The sequence below is a fragment of the Amblyraja radiata genome, chromosome 28 (assembly GCF_010909765.2).
Source record: "Amblyraja radiata isolate CabotCenter1 chromosome 28, sAmbRad1.1.pri, whole genome shotgun sequence".
Taxonomy (NCBI): domain Eukaryota; kingdom Metazoa; phylum Chordata; class Chondrichthyes; order Rajiformes; family Rajidae; genus Amblyraja; species Amblyraja radiata.
Genome location: NC_045983.1, coordinates 32,091,875 through 32,111,411, shown reverse-complemented (window position 1 = coordinate 32,111,411; position 19,537 = coordinate 32,091,875). Strand labels below are relative to the sequence as shown.

General features: G+C 47.7%; 2 protein-coding genes and 3 non-coding genes across 8 annotated transcripts in view; 1 reads left to right on the top strand and 4 right to left on the bottom strand.

Moving 5' to 3' along the window:
• Window positions 1-503: 503 nt before the first annotated feature.
• Window positions 504-8,083, bottom strand: rpl23a (ribosomal protein L23a). 3 transcript variants are annotated; one of them, XM_033046238.1, is made up of 6 exons: window positions 8,013-8,052; window positions 7,243-7,251; window positions 5,978-6,158; window positions 3,861-4,037; window positions 2,171-2,240; window positions 504-573 (listed from the first exon to the last, which is right to left on the bottom strand). In XM_033046238.1, the coding sequence occupies exons 1-6, from the start codon at window positions 8,035-8,037 to the stop codon at window positions 559-561; spliced, it is 477 nt and encodes a 158-aa protein (XP_032902129.1). In that variant the 5' UTR covers window positions 8,038-8,052; the 3' UTR covers window positions 504-558. The 3 variants fall into 3 exon arrangements, with proteins under 3 accessions (XP_032902129.1, XP_032902130.1, XP_032902128.1); XM_033046239.1 differs by lacking the exon at window positions 7,243-7,251 and having other exon boundaries at window positions 8,013-8,083; XM_033046237.1 differs by lacking the exon at window positions 7,243-7,251 and having other exon boundaries at window positions 5,978-6,159; window positions 8,005-8,052.
• LOC116989222 lies at window positions 2,310-2,379 on the bottom strand. The gene has a single exon (XR_004416182.1). It is a non-coding gene; the product is annotated as a small nucleolar RNA SNORD42 (small nucleolar RNA).
• On the bottom strand, window positions 4,151-4,224 carry LOC116989223. The gene has a single exon (XR_004416183.1). It is a non-coding gene; the product is annotated as a small nucleolar RNA Z17 (small nucleolar RNA).
• On the bottom strand, window positions 6,320-6,392 carry LOC116989224. Its single transcript, XR_004416184.1, has one exon. It is a non-coding gene; the product is annotated as a small nucleolar RNA Z17 (small nucleolar RNA).
• Window positions 8,084-12,699: 4,616 nt separating the features above from the next.
• rab34 (RAB34, member RAS oncogene family) overlaps window positions 12,700-19,537 on the top strand; it is a 29,057-nt gene continuing 22,219 nt past the window's right edge. Inside the window, exons 1-3 of one of the 2 annotated variants that reach the window (XM_033046236.1) lie at window positions 12,700-13,014; window positions 15,901-15,968; window positions 17,766-17,857. In XM_033046236.1, coding sequence (XP_032902127.1) covers window positions 15,915-15,968; window positions 17,766-17,857 — 146 coding nt within the window. In that variant the 5' untranslated portion in view covers window positions 12,700-13,014; window positions 15,901-15,914. Of the gene's footprint in view, window positions 13,142-15,900; window positions 15,969-17,765; window positions 17,858-19,537 lie in introns of both variants that reach the window. The other variant, XM_033046235.1, reaches the window with a different exon arrangement.

The following is a 19,537-nucleotide window of genomic DNA, read 5'->3' as shown; positions in this document are numbered from 1 at the left end:
TACACAGACACAAAGTAATGAGGTAATACCGAAGATGAGAGGTTGGAAAAAAAATGTGCTGGAGTAACTCAGCAGGTCAGGCAGCATCTCTGGAGAGCTTGGATAGGCAATGTTTGTGTCAGGACATTTTTTTTTTTTTTTTTTTTAAAGGCATCCATCCACATCCACAGATGTTGCCTGACCCACGGAGTTACTTCAACGGTACACAAAATTGCTGGGGAAACTCAGCGGGTGCAGCAGCATCTATGGAGCGAAGGAAATGGCGCTGAGTTTCCCCAGCAATTTTGTGTACCTTCGATATTCCAGCATCTGCAGTTCCCTTTTGAACGAGTTACTTCAACATTGTTTTCTACTCAAGATTCCAGCATCTGCAGTTCCTAGTGTCTCCATACAAAGCTGGACGCTCAACTGAGGTTCAAACGGGTACATACAGAAGCAAAGGATTCTGAAGTCAATGGAATGGTCTTGAGTACTCAGTAAGATACAAACACCAAGACAAAGCATACAGTAAAATTCAACATTTTTTATTATATTTATACAGTTCTTCTTGAAACCAGTTTAGATGATGCCAATCTGCAACAAAGCAAAAAAAAGACAAGTGATAGAAAAACATTCCACTAAGTATATACAATACACATTCACAATGAAGATGCACAGCATCCCGAACCATTCAAAGGAACCAGATGAATTGATTTTGGTTCAGTATTTACACAATAAAACCTCAAACCTGCCACACCTATGCTACAAAACATCAGAAATAAAGAGTCAGGTCTAGCTGTGGGACATCTAAAACCAGCATACTATTGCACAAGGAGCAAGGGAAGATCATTCCAGAGAAAATATCCTCTGCTTAAAGGTATTTCCATGTGCAACCATATATTTTAGGGGCTGAACAGATCAAAGTGAAGGTAGACACAAAATACTAGAGTAACTCAGCAGGACAGGCAGCATCTCTGGAGAGAAGGAATGGGTGAGGTTTCGGGACGAGACCTTTCTTCAGATCAAATCAAATGAGATCAAAGTGATCCTGTTTCACAAGAGCTAGCAGTTTTCCCCGTTCAAACCGAAAGCAAAGATCTATTCGGCATCATGTACCACTTCGCCTGCTATTTTTCTACTGAGGCATGCACTAGATTGGGGAAATAACCACAGGAATACACATCAATTCCATCATGTCAGCACCTACAAGTCTTACACAATTCATCAGTAAAGCAGGGGAGGCACAGCAGTAGAGTTGCTGCCTCACAGCGCCCGAGACCCGGGTTTGATCCCGACTGCTGGTGCTGTCAGTACAGTTTGTACATTCTCCTTGTAACCGCATGGGGTTTCTCTGAGTACACCAGTTTCCTCCCACTCTCCAAAGGCGTGCAGGTTTGTAGGTTACTTGGCTTGGTATAAATGTAAATTCTCCCTAGTGTGTGTAGGACAGTGTTAGTGTGCGGGGATCACTGGTCGGTGCGGACTCAGTGGGCCGAAGGGCCTGTTTCCACGCTGTATCTCTAAACTAAACAGCACAGGATCAAAACACTGTTTCAAAATGCTGCCGCTCGCCTTTTAACCGGAACTCGAAAGAGGGAGCACATTACGCCAATTTTGGCCTCCCTTCACTGGCTCCCAGTGCACTTTCGAGTTCATTTTAAAATTCTGTTATTTGTTTTCAAATCGTTGAATGGGCTCGCCCCGCCTTGCCTCTCTGAGCTGCTCCACCTATAATGCTCCTGCCCGGTGCCTCAGGTCAGCTGATCAGCTGCTCCTTGAGGTACCAAGGTCTAAGCGGAAGCTTAGAGGGGATAGAGCCTTTTCTGTTGCTGCTCCGGCACTCTGGAACACCTTGCCGTTGCACATCAGACAGGCCTCCTCACTGTCCATCTTCAAATCCTCCCTAAAAACTCATTTTTATTCTCTGGCTTTCGACACTGGCTGAGACATTGCTCCTGTCCTTAGTGCTTTTAATGTCTTTTAATTTTTACTGTTTTTTAGTCCTTCGTTTTACGGTTTTTAATGGTTTGTAATAACATTTTGTCCATGAGTTCTCATGTACAGCACTTTGTGGCAACTGCGGTTGTTTAAAGTGCTTTATAAATAAAGTTATTATTATATTATTAGTTATTATCAAATCAACTGCGTCCTCAGACAGCACCTCTGGAGGTGGGAAGATTCATGCATTTACCTTATTAGCCACATCCAATGCGTCATAGTCTGGAGCCAGACGGACGTAGGCTTTCTTCTCACCATCAGGCCTGAAGGGAAAGCATTCGTTACAAACAGCAGAGAAAAAAGTAATAAATGCTTAGCCTTCATTTGTCAATGTGCATCAGCGGTTCCTTTGAATCAAACTCTTCATGTTGATCAGGTGAAACAAGTTTCCATCATTTGCACAATGATTAATATCTGCATTGTTTCATCCCAACAAGAACACAAATTAATTTTTGTCCTATCTTGCATATTTAGTAGACACAAATTCATCCATCTCTTCTTGAACTCCCAACTTTGTCGCACTTTGTAAATCTCCGTAAAAATCTCCACCGACTCCACTTTACAGTAGCATATAGTCAAGATATACATCTTTGCAACCTGCAAACCTCATCCAATATAACAGCTATTAGATTAATATACCTTTGTCCTGTTGCAGCATCAGGCAGGACAATGCACCTTGACAATGGAGGTCACTGGTACAGCTAATCAAGCTGCTGCCTCAGCTCCAGTGAACCAGAATCCATTCTGATCTCTAGTGCTGCCCGTTTGGAACGGGTGTATTTTTGCAGTGACTGAGTGAGTTTCTCCTGAGCTTTCCTCCCACATCCCAAAGATATGCACAATGGTTGACTTGTTAGCTACTGCAAATTACCCTTCACATGTAGGGAAATGCCAGAATCATGAGTCAAGAGTAAAATGGGACACGGGTAGATGGTCAGTGTGGACTGGGCCCATCTCTGTGCTCTCTGACTATTGACCCAAGTATAACCTGAGAGTTTAACCCAATTTAGCAATAACTAGACTTCAATATATGAATTTAAAATTCAGCCTTAATACTGACCCCACAATTCTGGTTGTATGTGGCAGAGGCTAGAATAACCAAATTTAAATGAAGCATTGAAGACTGACCATTTTCCTTGTGTAATTTGCTCTATATCTCATTGATAAATATTCAAAGCTCCGTGCTTATGTTTGAAGTGTGATGCAAGAAAATATTCAATTTATTTGTTCATAAGGATTTTAATTTACAGACACGTCTAATCATATGAAATTGTTTTCCTTCCTTATTAGGCATTCTTTTAAAGAGTAATGTACAGGTTCTGTTGCAATTTTTATTCATCAAATAACATCACCGGAATCTCATTGCGATCACAGGCTAAGTTGCCACATCAAACTCTCAATTTTTGGTAACTGTCCAATTCTCTTTCACTGAGGCAACCCACGACCAAATGCTCCCTGCATTTTAAACAGAGACATCAAGATACAACAAAGAATTTGAGGAACTAAGTCCAGCATCACTACCAAACTAGTAAGTAACAAGCTGAAGTTTAACACTTGATAGACACAAAATGCTGGAGTAACTCAGCGGGACAGCAGGCCCGACCCACTGATTTACTCCAGCATTTTGTGTCTGTCTTCCGTGTATAACCAGCATCTGCAGTTCCTTCCTACATCCTTAACAACTTGATACTTATTTCCAATCACATCATATAGATTGAAATTGATTCAATTTTTTTTAATTGAATGCCCCATATTACCAGGAAGCATCCGTTAAATAAGCTGCAAATGGGAATCAAGTTGAGAATCTATCAGTTGCTAAACATTTTCCATTCCAGCTTTTATACTTCAGAATCCAAAATGAATTTTAACATTCCATCACCCACCTGATAAGAGTGTTGACTTTAGCTACATCAATATCATAGAGTTTCTTAACAGCCTGTTTGATTTGGTGCTTGTTAGCTTTTATATCAACAATGAAAACCAACGTATTGTTGTCTTCAATTTTCTTCATAGCAGACTCCGTGGTGAGAGGGAATTTAATGATAGCATAATGGTCCAACCTGAAGACAACATAAATAGTTACATTTTAATGTACAGTTCAAAGCCAATTCTCTTTTGGGGAGATACTGGCACGTATAGGTATTAGATTAATTTGTATATCCCTATATCTACAGGTGCATCAGTATAAAGTAGTGATAATCACAAATTCTCATGCTTTGATCGCTAAATAAAAACATCATTTGCACCAGACACATTCCTGCTGAATCTAAATACACAGATGAGTTGACAGAGCATCATTATCCATTCAACCACCCTCCAACCGCTTGTCATTTCTTTTCTGCAGCCTAAAGCATGATATCTTACTGCAGACAGGCTCAATATAAAGTGATATAATCAAATCACAAATTTGATTGAAACATAAGTTTATTAAGGGATTGGACACACTAGAGGCAGGAAACATGTTCCCGATGTTGGGGGAGTCCAGAACATAGAAACATAGAAATTAGGTGCAGGAGTAGGCCATTCAGCCCTTCGAGCCTGCACCGCCATTCAATATGATCATGGCTGATCATCCAACTCAGTATCCCGTACCTGCCTTCTCTCCATACCCTCTGATCCCCTTAGCCACAAGGGCCACATCTAACTCCCTCTTAAATATAGCCAATGAACTGGCCTCGACTACCCTCTGTGGCAGGGAGTTCCAGAGATTCACCACTCTCTGTGTGAAAAAAGTTCTTCTCATCTCGGTTTTAAAGGATTTCCCCCTTATCCTTAAGCTGTGACCCCTTGTCCTGGACTTCCCCAACATCGGTAGCAATCGGTAACAAGGGGCCACAGTTTAAGAATAATAGGTAGGCCATTTAGAACGGAGATGAGGAAAAACCTCTTCACCCAGAGAGTTGTGAATCTGTGGAATTCTCTGCCTAAGAAGGCAGTGGAGGCCAATTCTCTGGATGCTTTCAAGAGAGTTAGACAGAACTTTTAAAGGTAGGGAAGTCAAGGGATATTGGGGGAGAAGGCAGGAACGGGGTACTGATTGTGGATGATCAGCCATAATCACATTGAATGGCAGTGCTGGCTCGAAGGGCCGAATAGGCTACTCCTGCACTTATTGTCTAAAGACACCTCATTATAACGTGGCAGATCAGTAGACCAACAACTCAATGGCACATAAAGTACCCAAATTTGATATGGGTTCTATGCCAAGTTAATGAATCTTAGCCAAGTCAGTGCCCGAGAGGATCAACAATATCCATGCTTCTACCCAGCATAGAGACTCCCCAGATCCACGTTACATAAAACATAAAGTCTCTAATAAAACTCCACTCAATACATGGCTGAGAATATGAAGTATGACGGCCTCTCCAAAACTCTATGTATGCACTAGAATTTGGAATGAAAACAAAACTGCTGAACGAACACGGTGGGTCAAGCAGCATCTTGGGGTGGGCAGCAACTGCTGATATTTCAGGCTGAGTAGGGATCCAAGCAGGGTCTCAGGCAGCAATATCAACAATCCCCCCCCCCCCACACACAGAGATACTGCTCAATCCGCAGAGTTCCTCCAGCAGTATTTGCTGTTAAGACTTAATATACCTGAAATTTATTCCGTTGTAAGCAGTCATGGGCCAAAACATGTTTCTTCCACCACATATGCTGCCAGACCAGCTGAGATTTCCCAAGGTACACAAAAATACTGGAGAAACTCAACGGGTGCAGCAGCATCTATGGAGCGAAGGAAATAGGCAATGTTTCGGGCCGAAACCCTTCTGAGATTTCCCAGCATTTGTTTCCACTCCAACCGCACGAAATATTAATAACTTTTGATGCTGAGCACATTTGGAGTCTCCTGTACGACTCCAGAATTACATATCCACATATAGTACTTCTGTTGCAATGAAATATGCAACGTTAACCAAAAAAAATCAAGCTTGACTTGCAGAATTTTTTTATTTTTTTTTAACTTATTTTAGAGAGTAGAAAAAAATCAAAGACATACTTGTTCCTCCTGGGAGCACTCTTTCTGGGATACTTGGGTTGTCTTCTCAGTCTGAGTGTCTTTGGTCTCCTGAAGGTAGGTGTTGTCCTGATTTTCCTCTGCCTGTGACTATGAACACCTTTTAAAACAGCCTTTTTAGCCTTCAAGGCTTTGACTTTAGCTTCCGTCTTGGCAGGGGCAGCTAAGAGGGGGGGAGGGGGGGGGGGGGGGAGAATCAGTTGCACCTTCTGCACTTTACACAAAATATTTAAGAATGCACACTTTGCTAAATGCACCAGTAAACCAGAAGCCTGGTCTTTTAACCTGGAAATATTCTATTCATTCCCCGTGCTTGGAGGTCAAGGTGCATCAGTATAAAATTGCTATAATCATAAATGCTCATGCTTTGATCGCTAAAAAAAACATCATTTGCACCTGACAAATTCCAAAAGATTCTAAACTCTTATTCTGTTATAACTTCTGTCCCTTCTCAGTCAAAATTTCTCTATTTCCGGAGAAAGGCTCACAGACTGATAGAAACATGGGAGCTAAAATGCACGGCTTAAAATTACCCACATTTATATGATCCAAAAATTTTAAAACCTGATATATGCTCCAACTACGAACTGTGTCTATAAAATGAAGGGAATAGATAGGGTGAATATAGTATTTTACCCCCAGGGTAGGGGAATCAAGATCCAGGGGGCTTAGTTTCAGGTGAGCAGGAAAGATTTAACAGGAACCAGAGGGGCAATCACTTCACACAGAGCGTGGTGTGTATAAGAGATTAATTGCCAGAGGAGGTCGTTTAGATAGATAAAATAAAATTTAAAAGACATATGGATGGGAATGGTGTTGAGGGATTTGGGCCAAATTGGACTAGCTTAGATGGGGCATTTTGGTCAGCATGGACAAGCGCTATAGGACTCTATCACCAGAGGTCTGTGGGTATAAAGATCGGACCGTGGGTGTCTCTCGTCTGGCCCCGAGCCAGCGATGTCAGGCCTCGTGTGAGAGCTGTGGAGGTGGCCACAAATACTTCCTCAGCCTCTGTGTTCACCGCCAGCTCGCCTTGGGGGCACTTACCCCACAGAGACCAGCTCAGTTAGAGATAACGTGCAGAGGCAAGGTTTTGCTTCCAGTAAAACAGGTCAGCATTGACTCGTACAGCAAAGAAAGAGCCCATTAGGCCCAATCCACCGATGCTGATCGATGAGGATGTCCCCAAACTAAGACAGTCCCATTTGCCTGCAATATCCCCCCCTAAACCTGTCCCACTCATGTACCCGTCTTAACTGTTTCTTAAACGTTGGGATAGTCGCTACCTCAACTATCTCATCTAGCAGGTAGACAAAATTGCTGGAGAAACTCAGTGGGTGCAGCAGCAGCTATGGAGCGAAGGAAATAGGCAGTTTCGTCCCGAAACGTCGCCTATTTCTTTCGCTCCATAGATGCTGCTGCACCCGCTGAGTTTCTCCAGCAATTTTGTCTACCTTCGATTCTCCAGCATCTGCAGTCCCTTCTTGAACACATATCTCATCCATACACCTGTGTGTGTGTGTAACCCAGAGCCTCAGCCCGGGCTCCAGGCTCCCTGCCCTGCCTCAGCACCACGTTGCCCGGGCCCCAGGCTCCCTGCCCCCGATCTCCATACCCCATCCATGTCGGGCTTCAGCCCCAGGCTCTCGGCCCTCAGCCCACACCCCGGCCGCGGCCTCCACAGGCTCAGCGCCACGATGCCGGGTCCTGCCGCTCCCCCTGCCTCCTCTCCCCTCAGCCTCGGGCCGGTAGTACGACGGTGGGCCTCGCTGCGGGCTGGCAGCGCTTGCCGTGGGGCCGGTGGGCAGCGCTTGCCGGTGGGCCGGTGGGCAGCGCGGTGCCGCTGAGGCCTCTCACAAGTTGGGCCTGGAGTTAGCGTCGTGTCCCCCCCCCCCCCCGTGTTCCCCTCCCCTCCTCCTTCCCGTGACGGGAGCCCCGAGCCGGCTGTCAGGCGGCGGGAACAGCCGCTGATCTCTCCTTCCTTCCCGTCTCCCCGGTCCCGTCTCCCGCTCCTCACCCTCCTTCTTCACCTTGGGCGCCATGTTGGGGAAAGAGAGCGTGCACGGGTTCGCCCGGCCTGATATCCACGGCCTGCCCCCTCCCCCCCACAACCGAGAGCGCACGGCCCGCCGGGTGTTGTAGTCCCACCCACCCCGAGACCGCACTGCCTGCCGGGAGTTGTAGTCCGCCACTCCAGTCTCAGCCTCAGCCTCGCGAGACTTCCTCTCCCTCCCCGAGAGCGCACGGCCCGCCGGGAGTTGTAGTCCCATCACCCCGAGAGCGCACGGCCCGCCGGGAGATGTAGTCCCTTCAACCTAGGAGCGCACGGCCCGCCGGGAGTTGTAGTTCCCCACCCCCCCCACCCCAGGCTCGAACTCTGACCCCCCACTCACTCTTGGTTCTTGGTTTCTTGGTCCTCCAAAATATTCCAAATGGAATTTAAACTGGAGGTGGTGGAGGGAAGACTTAAGCTCACACACACCTCCAGACACATGTCTTTTCCAAGTTAAAACCCAAGATCTTTGGTTAAAACCCACTGTCTTGCTTCAGAGAAACTCAGCGGGTGCGGCAGCATCTATGGAGCGAAGGAAATAGGCAACGTTTCGGGCCGAAACCCTTCTTCAGACTGACCTTCGATTTTCCAGCATCTGCAGTTCCTTCTTTAACACATAACGTCTTGCTTCAGAGTCTTCCTCCTACATTCAAGCTCACAATCTTGACTTAAAGATTGTCCCCCTTTATTCAGTTCAAGAAGGAACTGCAGATGCTGGAAAATCGAAGGTCAGACAAAAATGCTGGAGAAACTCAGCGGGTGTGGCAGCATCTATTTAATTGGCATCGGTAAAATGATAAATTGTCCCTAGTCGGACTGTGTTAGTCAAGGATCAGAGCAGAGCGTTCCGCTCTATGATCTTTGGTGTTAGTGTGCAGGGATCACTGGCCAGTGTGGGCAAGTTGGGCCGAAGGGCCTGTTTCTACGCTGTATCACTCTATGACTCGATGAGATGCTGCTTGACTCGCTGAGTTCCTCCAGCACTTTGTGTCTCACTCAAGATTCCAGCGCCTGCAGTTCCTTGTGTCTCCATCACTGTGTTCTCAATCATGTGTCTTCCCCATCACACGATCACAGAGGGAGTGGTGCAGAAAGCAGTGAGTAAGCTGTGATCAGTTCCGACCTCCTCGTGCAGCTACTGTATGAGGTAGAAGTATCATGGGCGAGTTGATGGGTAACTGAGGGAGAATGGGTTGTGAGAGAATAGGACAATAAGTGATAACAGATTGATGGGATAGCTCTGATTACTCCCACGGTCCCAATGGGCCAATTGGCCTCCTTCTATGTTTAGACAATTGATAATAATAACTAGGTTTCCCATTTCTGTGACTCCATTATGTTCTTCATCATGGAGTCATAGAGTGATACAGTGTGGAGAGGGTCAAGACCCTTCTTCATTCCAGTCTGAAGAAGGGTCTCGACTCGAAACGTCGCCCATTCCTTCTCTCCAAAGATGCTGCCTGTCCCTGCTGAGTTACTCCAGCATTTTGTGTCTATCTTCGAGAGTCCAAACCTGACGGGTTGAGAGACTACCTTAAAATATCGAACTATAGTCCCAGGTAAAAGCATATTGTAACTTTTATACAGACTAAAATGAAGTTATTTAGTTAACTCCAGGGTTATGTAGCCTTGGTGATTACATTTACAATGTTCACACCAGATTATGAATATCCAGCAGGTGGCACCATTGCCAAAAGATTTAGAGATTGCAGATGTCAGCTTATACTAAAGACGCCAAATGCAAGTTGGAGAAACAGCGCCTCATATTCCGCTTGGGCACCTCACGTTCCACCGGGTGGCGCTGTGATGGCAGCCTCGCCTACAGTCTGTCTGTCCTTGTCACTTTTTTTGTTATTTTTAGTGTAGTTTTAAAAAGTTTGTGTTAATAATGTTCTCTGGTTTGGTTATGTGAGTGGGTGGGGTCGGGGGGGAAACACTTTTTCAATCTCCTACCTTGCCGGAGATGCGATTGTTTTCCGGGTCGTATCTCCGGTCGCCCTGCGGCCTAACATCGTGGAGCTGGCGGCCTTGCTCGGGACTGACTTTGAGCCCCACGTGCCGCGGGGACGTGGACTTACCATCAGAGCCTGGGCTCAACGCTACAACCGCGGGCTGCGGACTTTAACATCAAGGAGCTCGCAGCCTGGGGCTGAGACCGACGTCGGGAAGCTCCAAAAGCCGCATGATGTTCGACCAGCCCTGACCCAGGGGTAGATCGCCCGGAGCTGAGATCCCCCCCCCCCCGATGCAGGAGCTTGATCGCCCCGACGAGGAGGCGCGCCACCGGCTACGGGAGCCAAGATCGCCCCGATAACGGAAGGTTAGAGGCCCCCGACCGCTGGAGGACAAAGAAGGAAGAGATTGAAATTTATTTTCGCCTTCCATCACAGTGAGGAATGTGGAGGAGTCACTGTGGTGGATGTTCATGTTAAAATGTATATTGTGTGTCTTGTTGCTTGTACGGCAAATCAAATTCCTCGTATGTTGCAAAACACACTTGGCTAATAAAGTAGGATTCTGATTACAACCCAGTAGTATGACTTTTGATTTCTCTAACTTTGTCACTCTTGCTTTCCCCTCTCTCCCTCTCTCCCTCTCTCCCTCTCTCCCTCCCTCTCCCTCTCCCTCTCCCTCTCTCTCTCTCTCTCTCTCTCTCTCTCTCTCCCTCTCCCTCTCGCTCTCCCTCTCCCTCTCCCTCTCCCTCTCCCTCTCCCTCTCCCTCTCCCTCTCCCTCCCCCTCTCTCCCCCCCCCCCCCCCTCCCCCTCTCCCTCCCTCTCCCCCTCTCCCTCCCTCCCTCTCTCTCTCTCTCTCCCTCTCTCCCTCTCTCTCTCTCCCTCTCTCCCTCTCTCTCCCTCTCTCCCTCTCTCTCTCTCCCTCTCTCTCTCTCCCTCCCCCATCCCAACTCTCCCACCAGATTCAGTTTAAAATTCTAAACTCCACATTCTAAAACACCAACTTCCTGATTAATTTTACTGTTTGCACACCTCGTTGTCACCTTCCTCTCAGCCAACAATGAACCGTTCTACATTTCCCTGACCATCCTCTGCTTTGATTTGTCACTTTCACACTTTACATTCTCTTTGTTCATCAACATTCATCCATATCTGCAGTTTCCCCTCACCCCTGACTCTCAGTTTGAAGAAGGGTCTCGCCCATTCCTTCTCCATAGAGATGCTGCCTGTCCCGCTGAGTTACTCCGGCATTTTGCATCTATCTTCGGTGTAAACCAGCATCTGCAGTTCCTTCCTCCACCTATCACCTGCCAGATTTTGTCCTGCCCCTTCCCTTCCAGCTTTTTCTCCCCCTCCTCAATCAATCTGAAGAAGGGCCCAGACCCAAAACATTAGATGTCCATGTTCTCCAGGGATGCTGCCTGACCAGCTGAGTTACTCCAGCACTTTGTGACTTTTTCAAATCAATAAAACATGATTTCCCTGTCTCAAATCCGTGTTACATCAGGGCTAAGGTCTAAAAAGTCAAAAGTCACAAAGTCAAAGTCAATTTTATTTGTCATATGCACCTGAAGGTGCAGTGAAATGAATTTGCCAGCAGCGATACACTTAAAAAGAACACACAATACACAATAAGATTTAACACAAACATCCATCACAGCATTCTTCACTGTGGTGGAAGGCACAAAGTTCAGTCAGTCCTCATATCTAAGTTCAGTCAGTCCTTGAAAACAGGGGCTAGCGGAATCAAGGGATATGGAGAGAAGGCAGGCACGAGTTACTGATTGTGGATGATCAGCCATGATCACAATAAATTCTTGCTATTCTTTGAGGGAGTGCAGCGTAGGTTCACAAGGTTAATTCCCGGGATGGCGGGACTGTCATACGCTGAGAGGATGGAGCGGCTGGGCTTGTGTACTCTGGAATTTAGAAGGATGAGAGGAGATCTTATTGAAACGTATAAGATTATTAAGGGATTGGACACGCTAGAGGAAGGAAGCGTGTTCCCGATGTTGGGGGAGTCCAGAACCAGGGGCCACAGTTTAAGACTAAGGGGTAAGTCATTCAGAACGGAGACGAGGAAACACTTTTTCACAGAGAGTTGTGAGTCTGTGGAATTCTCTGCCTCAGAGGGCGGTGGAGGCAGGTTCTCTGGATACTTTCAAGAGAGAGCAAGAAAGGGCTCTTAAAGATAGCGGAGTCAGGGGATATGGGGAGAAGGCAGGAACGAGGTACTGATTGTGGATGATCAGCCATGATCACATTGAAGGGCCGATTGGCCTACTCCTGCACCTATTGTCTATTGTCTATTGAATGGCGGTGCAGGCTCGAAGGGCGAAATGGCCTCCTCCTGCACCTATTTTGATTGTTTCTATGTTTCTATCCAGCGAATTGGCCTCCACTGCCTTCTGTGGCAGAGAATTCCACAGATTCACAACATTGGCTGACAACGTTTTTCCTCATCTCAGTCCTAAACCCCCTTATTCTTAAACTGTGACCCCTGGTTCTGGACTCCCCCAAAATGGGAAACATTTTTCCTTCATCTAGCCTGTCCAATCCCTTAAGGATGTTATATGTTTCTGTAAGATAGCCTCCCATCCTTCTAAATTACAATTAATATAAATAAATAAGCCCTGAGTCGATCCATTCTTTCATCATATGTCAGCCCAGGAATTGACCTGGGTGAGCCGACGCTGCACTCTCTCAATAGCAAGAAGTTGCTGAGATTCCTGGGATAAATCCCTTGGAACGGGGAATGGAAAACAGCTGCCTGCTTGCTCTCTCTAGCTGAGGATTGGGGGTGGGTTGGAATTTTCTGTCCAAGAAAGAAGAGAAAAAAAAAATTCCAGCCACGTTGGTTGGGATGCCGTTTGTTCCCTCCCGGGCGGTGAAAGAACGTTAGGCGGAGATCGCCCAGAGAGTAATCACACCGGGATTTGGGGAAACTGAACCAGAGCAGACGCCGCCACACTCAGCAGAACACTGAAGCAAAAACACTTTAATCCAAACTACGGTGGACGGCTAAATCAATGCAATTCCTCCCACCGCTTTGAGATCGACTCGAACTAATCCGGGGCTGCCTCAAAAATCGCACTTTAACTGAGACTTTTTACTTTCGCGTTTTGAAGCCAACCTTTCAGGTAAGAGTGGTTTAATTAGGTTTTTTTTTAGACACACATTTAGCAGTTTGGAGATGGCAGCGATTGCATCGACTGCGCGCAGACTTGTTGCCGGCTCATTACAGTTGGGAAAGTTTGGGGAATAGTTTGTAAAGTTTATGAAAACTTTTGAGCCAAGATGATGTCACTGCAGAAACATGTTCCCCCTGCTCGTTCCGTTTGGGTTTTGATTTCTAAAAAATGCAGCGGATTCTTTAGTGCAAACTTTAAAATCATCGCTCACTGTAACATTTATCTTGGCGTCTCTCCAGCGCCGAGGTTAAGTCGCTGTTGTGTTGTAGTTTCCGGAGAGGGGAGAGGAGACATGGGGGGGGGGGGGGGGGGGAGGGGATAGGGGAGAGGAGACATGGTGGGGGGGGAGATAGGAGAGATTGGTGGGGAGAGAGAGGGGAGGAGAGGAGAGGAGAGATGGGGGTCGAGGAGAGGAAGAGGGATTGTAGAGGGGAGGAGGAGAGGGGAGAGGAGACATGGGGGGGGGGGGTGGAGGGGTGGGGGAGAGGAGACATGGGGGGGGGGGAGATTGGGGGGGAGAGAGGAGAGATTGGTGGGGAGAGAGAGGGGAGGGGAGATGGGGAGAAGAGGAGAGGAGAGATGGGGGTAGAGGAGGGGAAGAGGGATTGTAGAGGGGAGGGGGAGAGGGGAGAGGAGACATGGGGGGGGGAGAGGAGAGAGAGGGGGGGAGAGAGAGATGGGGGAGAGGAGGAAGGGAGAGGGATGAGAGAGGGGAGGGAAGGGGGAGAGAGGGGGGAGGAGAGATGTAGAAGGGGAGGGGGAGAGGGGCGGAGGAGGGGGAGAGAGGAGGAGAAGGAGAGAGGGGGAGAGGGGTGAGGAGAGATGGAGAAGAGGAGGGAGAGGGATGAGAGAGAGGGCGGAAGGAGAGAGGGGTGAAGAGAGATGGGGAAGAGGGGAGGAGAGATGGGGAAGAAGAGGAGGGGAGAGGAGAGAGGGGGTGAGTGAGAGGGAGAAGCGTTAGTCTGGGAATGGGTAGCAGGCCAAAAGATGGAGGGGAAGTGTTTTTGTGGAGAATGTGGCATTGAGGGAGATACAGCCTATAATATCACATCTCCAGAATCCCATCTATTGATCATTTTATTTCAGGCACAGCAGATGAGTGGGGAAATCTGTGGACTGAGCTACAGGGAGAGGTTAGGCAGGCCAGGGCTCTATTCCTTGGAGCGCAGGAGGATGAGGGGTGGTCTTATAGAGGTGTAGTTTAGAGATACAGCGCTGAAACAGGCCCTTCGGCCCACTGAGTCCGCACCGACCAGCGATTCCCGCACATTAACACTATCCTATTCCTACACACACTAGGGACAATTGATACTTATACCAAGCCAGTTAACCAACAAACCTGTACGTCTTTGGAGTGTGGGAGGAAACCGAAGATCTCTGCGAAAACACATGCATGAGAACATGTCCCATCTACAGTGGTCCCACCTTCCTGCGTTTGGCCCATATCCCTCTAAACCTATCCACGTATATTCGTCTCTTATCGAGGTTGCAAAAGTCCCAGCTTCAACTACCTCCACTGGCAGCTCGTTCCATACACCCACCACCCTTTGTGTAGAAAAAGTTACCCCTCAGATTCTTATTAAATCTTCCCGCCCCCCGCCCCCCCATCATTTTGAACCTGTGAATGGGCTGCCGGAGGAAGTAGATGAGGCAACGCAACGTTTCAGAAAATGTTCAAGAAGGAAATGCAAACGCTGGAAAATCAAAGGTAGACAAAAATACTGGAGAAACTCAGCGGGTGCGGCAGCATCTATGGAGCGAAGGAAATAGGCAACGTTTCGGGCTGAAACCCTTCTTCAGACTGGAGGGTTTCGGCCCAAAACGTTGCCTAGTTTCTCCAGCATTTTTGTCTAGCAATGTTTAAGAAACATTGGCACGTGGATCGGTTTGATTTAGAGGGAGTGTGTAGAAAGGAACTGCAGATGCCCGGTTTAAACCTGTGATGGACACACAATGCTGGAGTAACTCAGCGGGACAGGCAGCATCTCTGGAGAGAAGGAATGGGTGACCCTTTGGGTTGATAAAGGTTTGTTTCGAGAAGAAGGGTCTCGACCCGAAAGGTCACCCATTCCTTCTCTCCAGAGATGCTGCCTGTCCCGCTGAGTTACTCCAGCATTCTGTGTCCATCACAGGTTTAGAGGGATATGGGCCAAACGCAGGCAGGTGGGACTAATGTAGATGGGACATGTTGGTGGGCAAGTTGGGCTGAAGGGCCTGTTTCCATGCTGTACGATTCTATGACTCCCAAGAATTTAATGTGAAGAAATCAGTACATGATCATTATTTTATTTTGCATAGTTAGATTTATTTTTTGGACAATTAGTTATAAGTCACTATGGCGACGCAGTGTCACATCCGGTAGGGTTGCTGACTCACAGCACCAGGAACCCAGGTTCGATCATGGCATCGGGTGCTGCCTGTGTGGAGTTTGCACGTTCTCCCCGTGACCGCGTGTGCTGCTCCGGTTTCCTCCCACATCCCAAAGACGTGCGGGTTTGTAAGTTAATCGGCCCCCTGTAAAATTTGTCCCCTCGTATGTAGGGAGTGGATGAGAAAGTGGAATAACATGGAACTGGTGTGAGCGGGTGATCCGTGGTCAGCATGGACTAGGTGGGCCGAAGGGCCTGCTTCCATGCTATATCTTCAAATCAATTAAACAAACCTCTTAACATTAACACTGTTTCTAAAGTCTTACTTTCTCTTCACAGAGGAAACACCAACAATGAGTGTCCTTCCCCCAGTCAGAAGAGACCGGATTATCCCAGAGCTGCCCTCGGTAAAGTCACCTTTTTGCTACTGTTCCTAATTCTGTTTATAATACCATGTAGAATCAGAGCTCCAATACAAGAAATCTCGGTTTTCTCCGAGATCTTCGGTTTCCGCCAACACTCCTAAGGCGTGCAGGTTTGTAGGTTAATTGGCTTGGTATAAATGTAAATTGTCCCTGGTGTGTGTAGGGTAGTGTTAATGTGCGGGGATCGCTGGTCGGTGCGGACTCGTTGGGCCGAAGGACCTGTTTCCACGCTGTATCTCTAAACTAAACTAAAGTAAACTGCCTAGGCGACACGGTGGCGCAGCGGTAGAGTTACTGCCTAGCAGCGCCAGAGACCCAGGTTCGATCCTGACTACGGGTGCTGTCTGTACGGAGTTTGCACGTTCTCCCCCCGTGACCCAAGTTGGTTTTCTCCGGGTGCTCCGGTTTCCTCCCGCACTCCAAAGACACGCTCCATCTCACCAAACGCCAATACAGTTGATTAGTACGGGTGTCAGGGGTTATGGGGAGAAGGCAGGAGAATGGGGTTAGGAGGGAGACAGCACCCATAGTCCGGATCGTAATTAGGTCTCTGGCGCTGTAACTAAGGCAGCAACTCTACCCCTGAGACACCGTTGCCAGTGTTAAAATGAATCAAGAAAATTATAAAGTCCCAAAGAGTTTAAGAAAGAACTGCAGATGCTGGAAAAATCGAAGGGAGACAAAAATGCTGGAGAAACCCAGCGGGTGAGGCAGCATCTACGGAGCGAAGGAATGGGTGACGTTTCGGGTCGAGACCCTTCTTCAGACCCTTCGCTCCATAGATGCTGCCTCACCGGCTGAGTTTCTCCAGCTTTAAGCCCCAAAGAGTGTGCTTGGTGGGTGGCAAAAGTGTTAACCGCACCCAATATGGAGTTGCGAGTAACTAAGATGGAGTTGGTCTTAATGATCCCATCAGCGAGTTTACCTCAGACACAATAAACTGCATTTGCAAGATCACCGTGGCTTTAATTCTCACTTGGAATGCTGGATCAAAGAGGGATTTTTTTGCCTCTGCAATTCTTGTTCAGACTTGTCACTCAAAATAACGCTCTCCTCACTTACCAAAGTTTAGTTTAGTTCAGCGCGGAAACAAGACCTGCGGCCCACCGAGTCTGTGCCGACCAGCGATTCCACCCCCCCCCCCCCCCGCACACTAACACTATCCTACACACACTGGGGACAATTTACATTTATACCAAGCCAATTAACAACCCACAAACCTGTCCGTCTTTGGAGTGTGGGAGGAAACCGAAGATCTCGGAGAAAACCCACGCAGGTCATGGGGAGAACGTGCAAACTCCGTACAGACAGCGCCCGTAGTCGGGATCGAACCCTGGTCTCCGGGTTGTAAGGCAGAAACTCTACCGCAGCGCCACCGTGTCACCGTTACAGCCAAGGCGGTTTAACTTTGCGTGGTCAAGAGATTGAAGAATGTTTAATTGACATTTCTTCATAGGTTCACAAGTGATAGGAGCAGAAATAGACCATTCGGCCCATCATGTCTACGCCATTCCATCATGGCTGATCTATCTTTCCCTCTCAACCCCATTCTCCTGCCTTCTCCCCGTAACCCCCGACACCCGTACTGATCAAGAATCTGTCAAAATACCCATTGACTTGGCCTCCACAGCCGTGTTTGGCAACGAATCCCACAGATTCACCGCCCTCTTTGATCTGTTGCTCTTGAGGCTGATTTCGTTCGGTCCTATCGAGGTGAGGACCAACTTTTCAATAAGCACGCCACTGAACTGAGAATTGCCTCTTTGTTTCTTCATTCAGTGTTTCACGAAAGAAGCTGCCCTCCACACGAAGGATATCTTCAACCCCAAGGTGAAGCGTGCTTGCCATGACGACAGGACCGGCACAGTTGGGTAAGAACATCTTGCTTCATGTTATGCCCCTGTCCCACTTAGGAAAACTGAACGGAAACCTCTGGAGACTTTGCGCCCCACCCAAGGTTTCCGTGGGGTTCCCGGAGGTTGCAGGTGGTTGCCGGAGGTTGCAGGTAGTGGAAGCAGGTAGGGAGACTGACAAAAACCTCCGGGAACCTCCGGGAATCGCACGGAAACCTTGGGTGGGGCACAAAGTCTCCAGCGGTTTCCGTTCAGGTTTCCTAAGTGGGACAGGGGCATAACATTCATGAATGGATGTGCCCTGTACACATGGCAGTGAAGGATGGCAGGGTGGCGCTGCTGGTAGACCCGGGTTCCATCCTGACTACCAATGCAGTCTGTGTGGAGTTCGCATGTTCCCCCCATGACCTGCGTGGATTTCCTCCGGGTGCTCCGGTTTCCTCCAATATCCCAAACACGTACAGGTTTGTAGGTTCATTGGCTTGGAATAATTGTAAATTGTAGGATCAAGCTGAATCAATAAGGCTAGGTGTTTAACATGCTCAGGAACATCTGGAGCTCAAAACACATCTCAATCAACACCCAAATTATACGCATCTTTAACTCCAATGTGAAACGGGTGATGCTGCATGGATCGGACACAGGGAAAACAACAAAACACATTACAAACGGGCTGCAAACATTCACTAACACCTGCCACAGGAGAATACTTAACATCTGGTGGGGAGACAAATGTGGACCTGTGGGAAAGAACAAGCCAGGAGCCCATTGACGTACACATTCGATGGTGAAAATGGAGTTGGATTGGACACACCCTCAGGAAACCTGCCACCAACATCACCCGGCAAGCCCTGAAACGGAATCCCCAAGGAACAAGGAGAAGAGGTCGCCCCAGGAACAGCTGGAGAAGAGGTCCAGACAGATGTGTCTGAGAGTGGGCTCAACTGGGGAGATCTCGAAGGAACTGCCAACAACAGAGTGAGATGGTGGACATGTGTCAATAGCCTATGCTACCTAGAGGAGTGTGTGTAGGATAGCGTTAGTGTGCGGGTATCGCTGGTCAGTGCGGACTTGGTGGGTGGAAGAAATTAAAGGATGGATTAGATTAAGGAATGCATAGATTATGATCAAAGCTGGGGAAAAAAAAGAAAAGATAACAGTTTTCATTACTGTGAAACATTTATCTGATGGAACTAGAAATACAAAACAAAAGTTCTTTGTTTTTGGGGTAATGAAAGGTTCATTTTCTTAGGAATAAATATCGGGAGCAACTTGTCGACCAGCCAACCAAGTCTGATAGACACAAAATGCCGGAGTAACTCAGCGGGTCAGCCAGCATCTCCAGAGATGTTCCAGTCTGAGGAAGGGTCTCGACCCGAAACGTCACCCCTTCCATCACTCCAGAGATGCTGCCTGTCCCGCTGAGTTACTCCAGCATTTTGTGTCTATCTCCAGAGACGTTGCCTGACCCACTGAGTCACTCCAGCATGTTGCGTCTATCTTCGGTGTAAACCAGCATCTGCAGTTCCTTCCGACAGGCTTAGGAAGTTCGACATGTCCCCGACAACTCTCACCGACTTCTACAGATGCGTCATAGAATGAAGGCAATTGGTGTTATGGTTCTGTAGCGGACTGAATGCTGAAAATTCCTTAGCTTATTATTTAATAATTCATGATTCCAGCAGAACTGTTTATTTT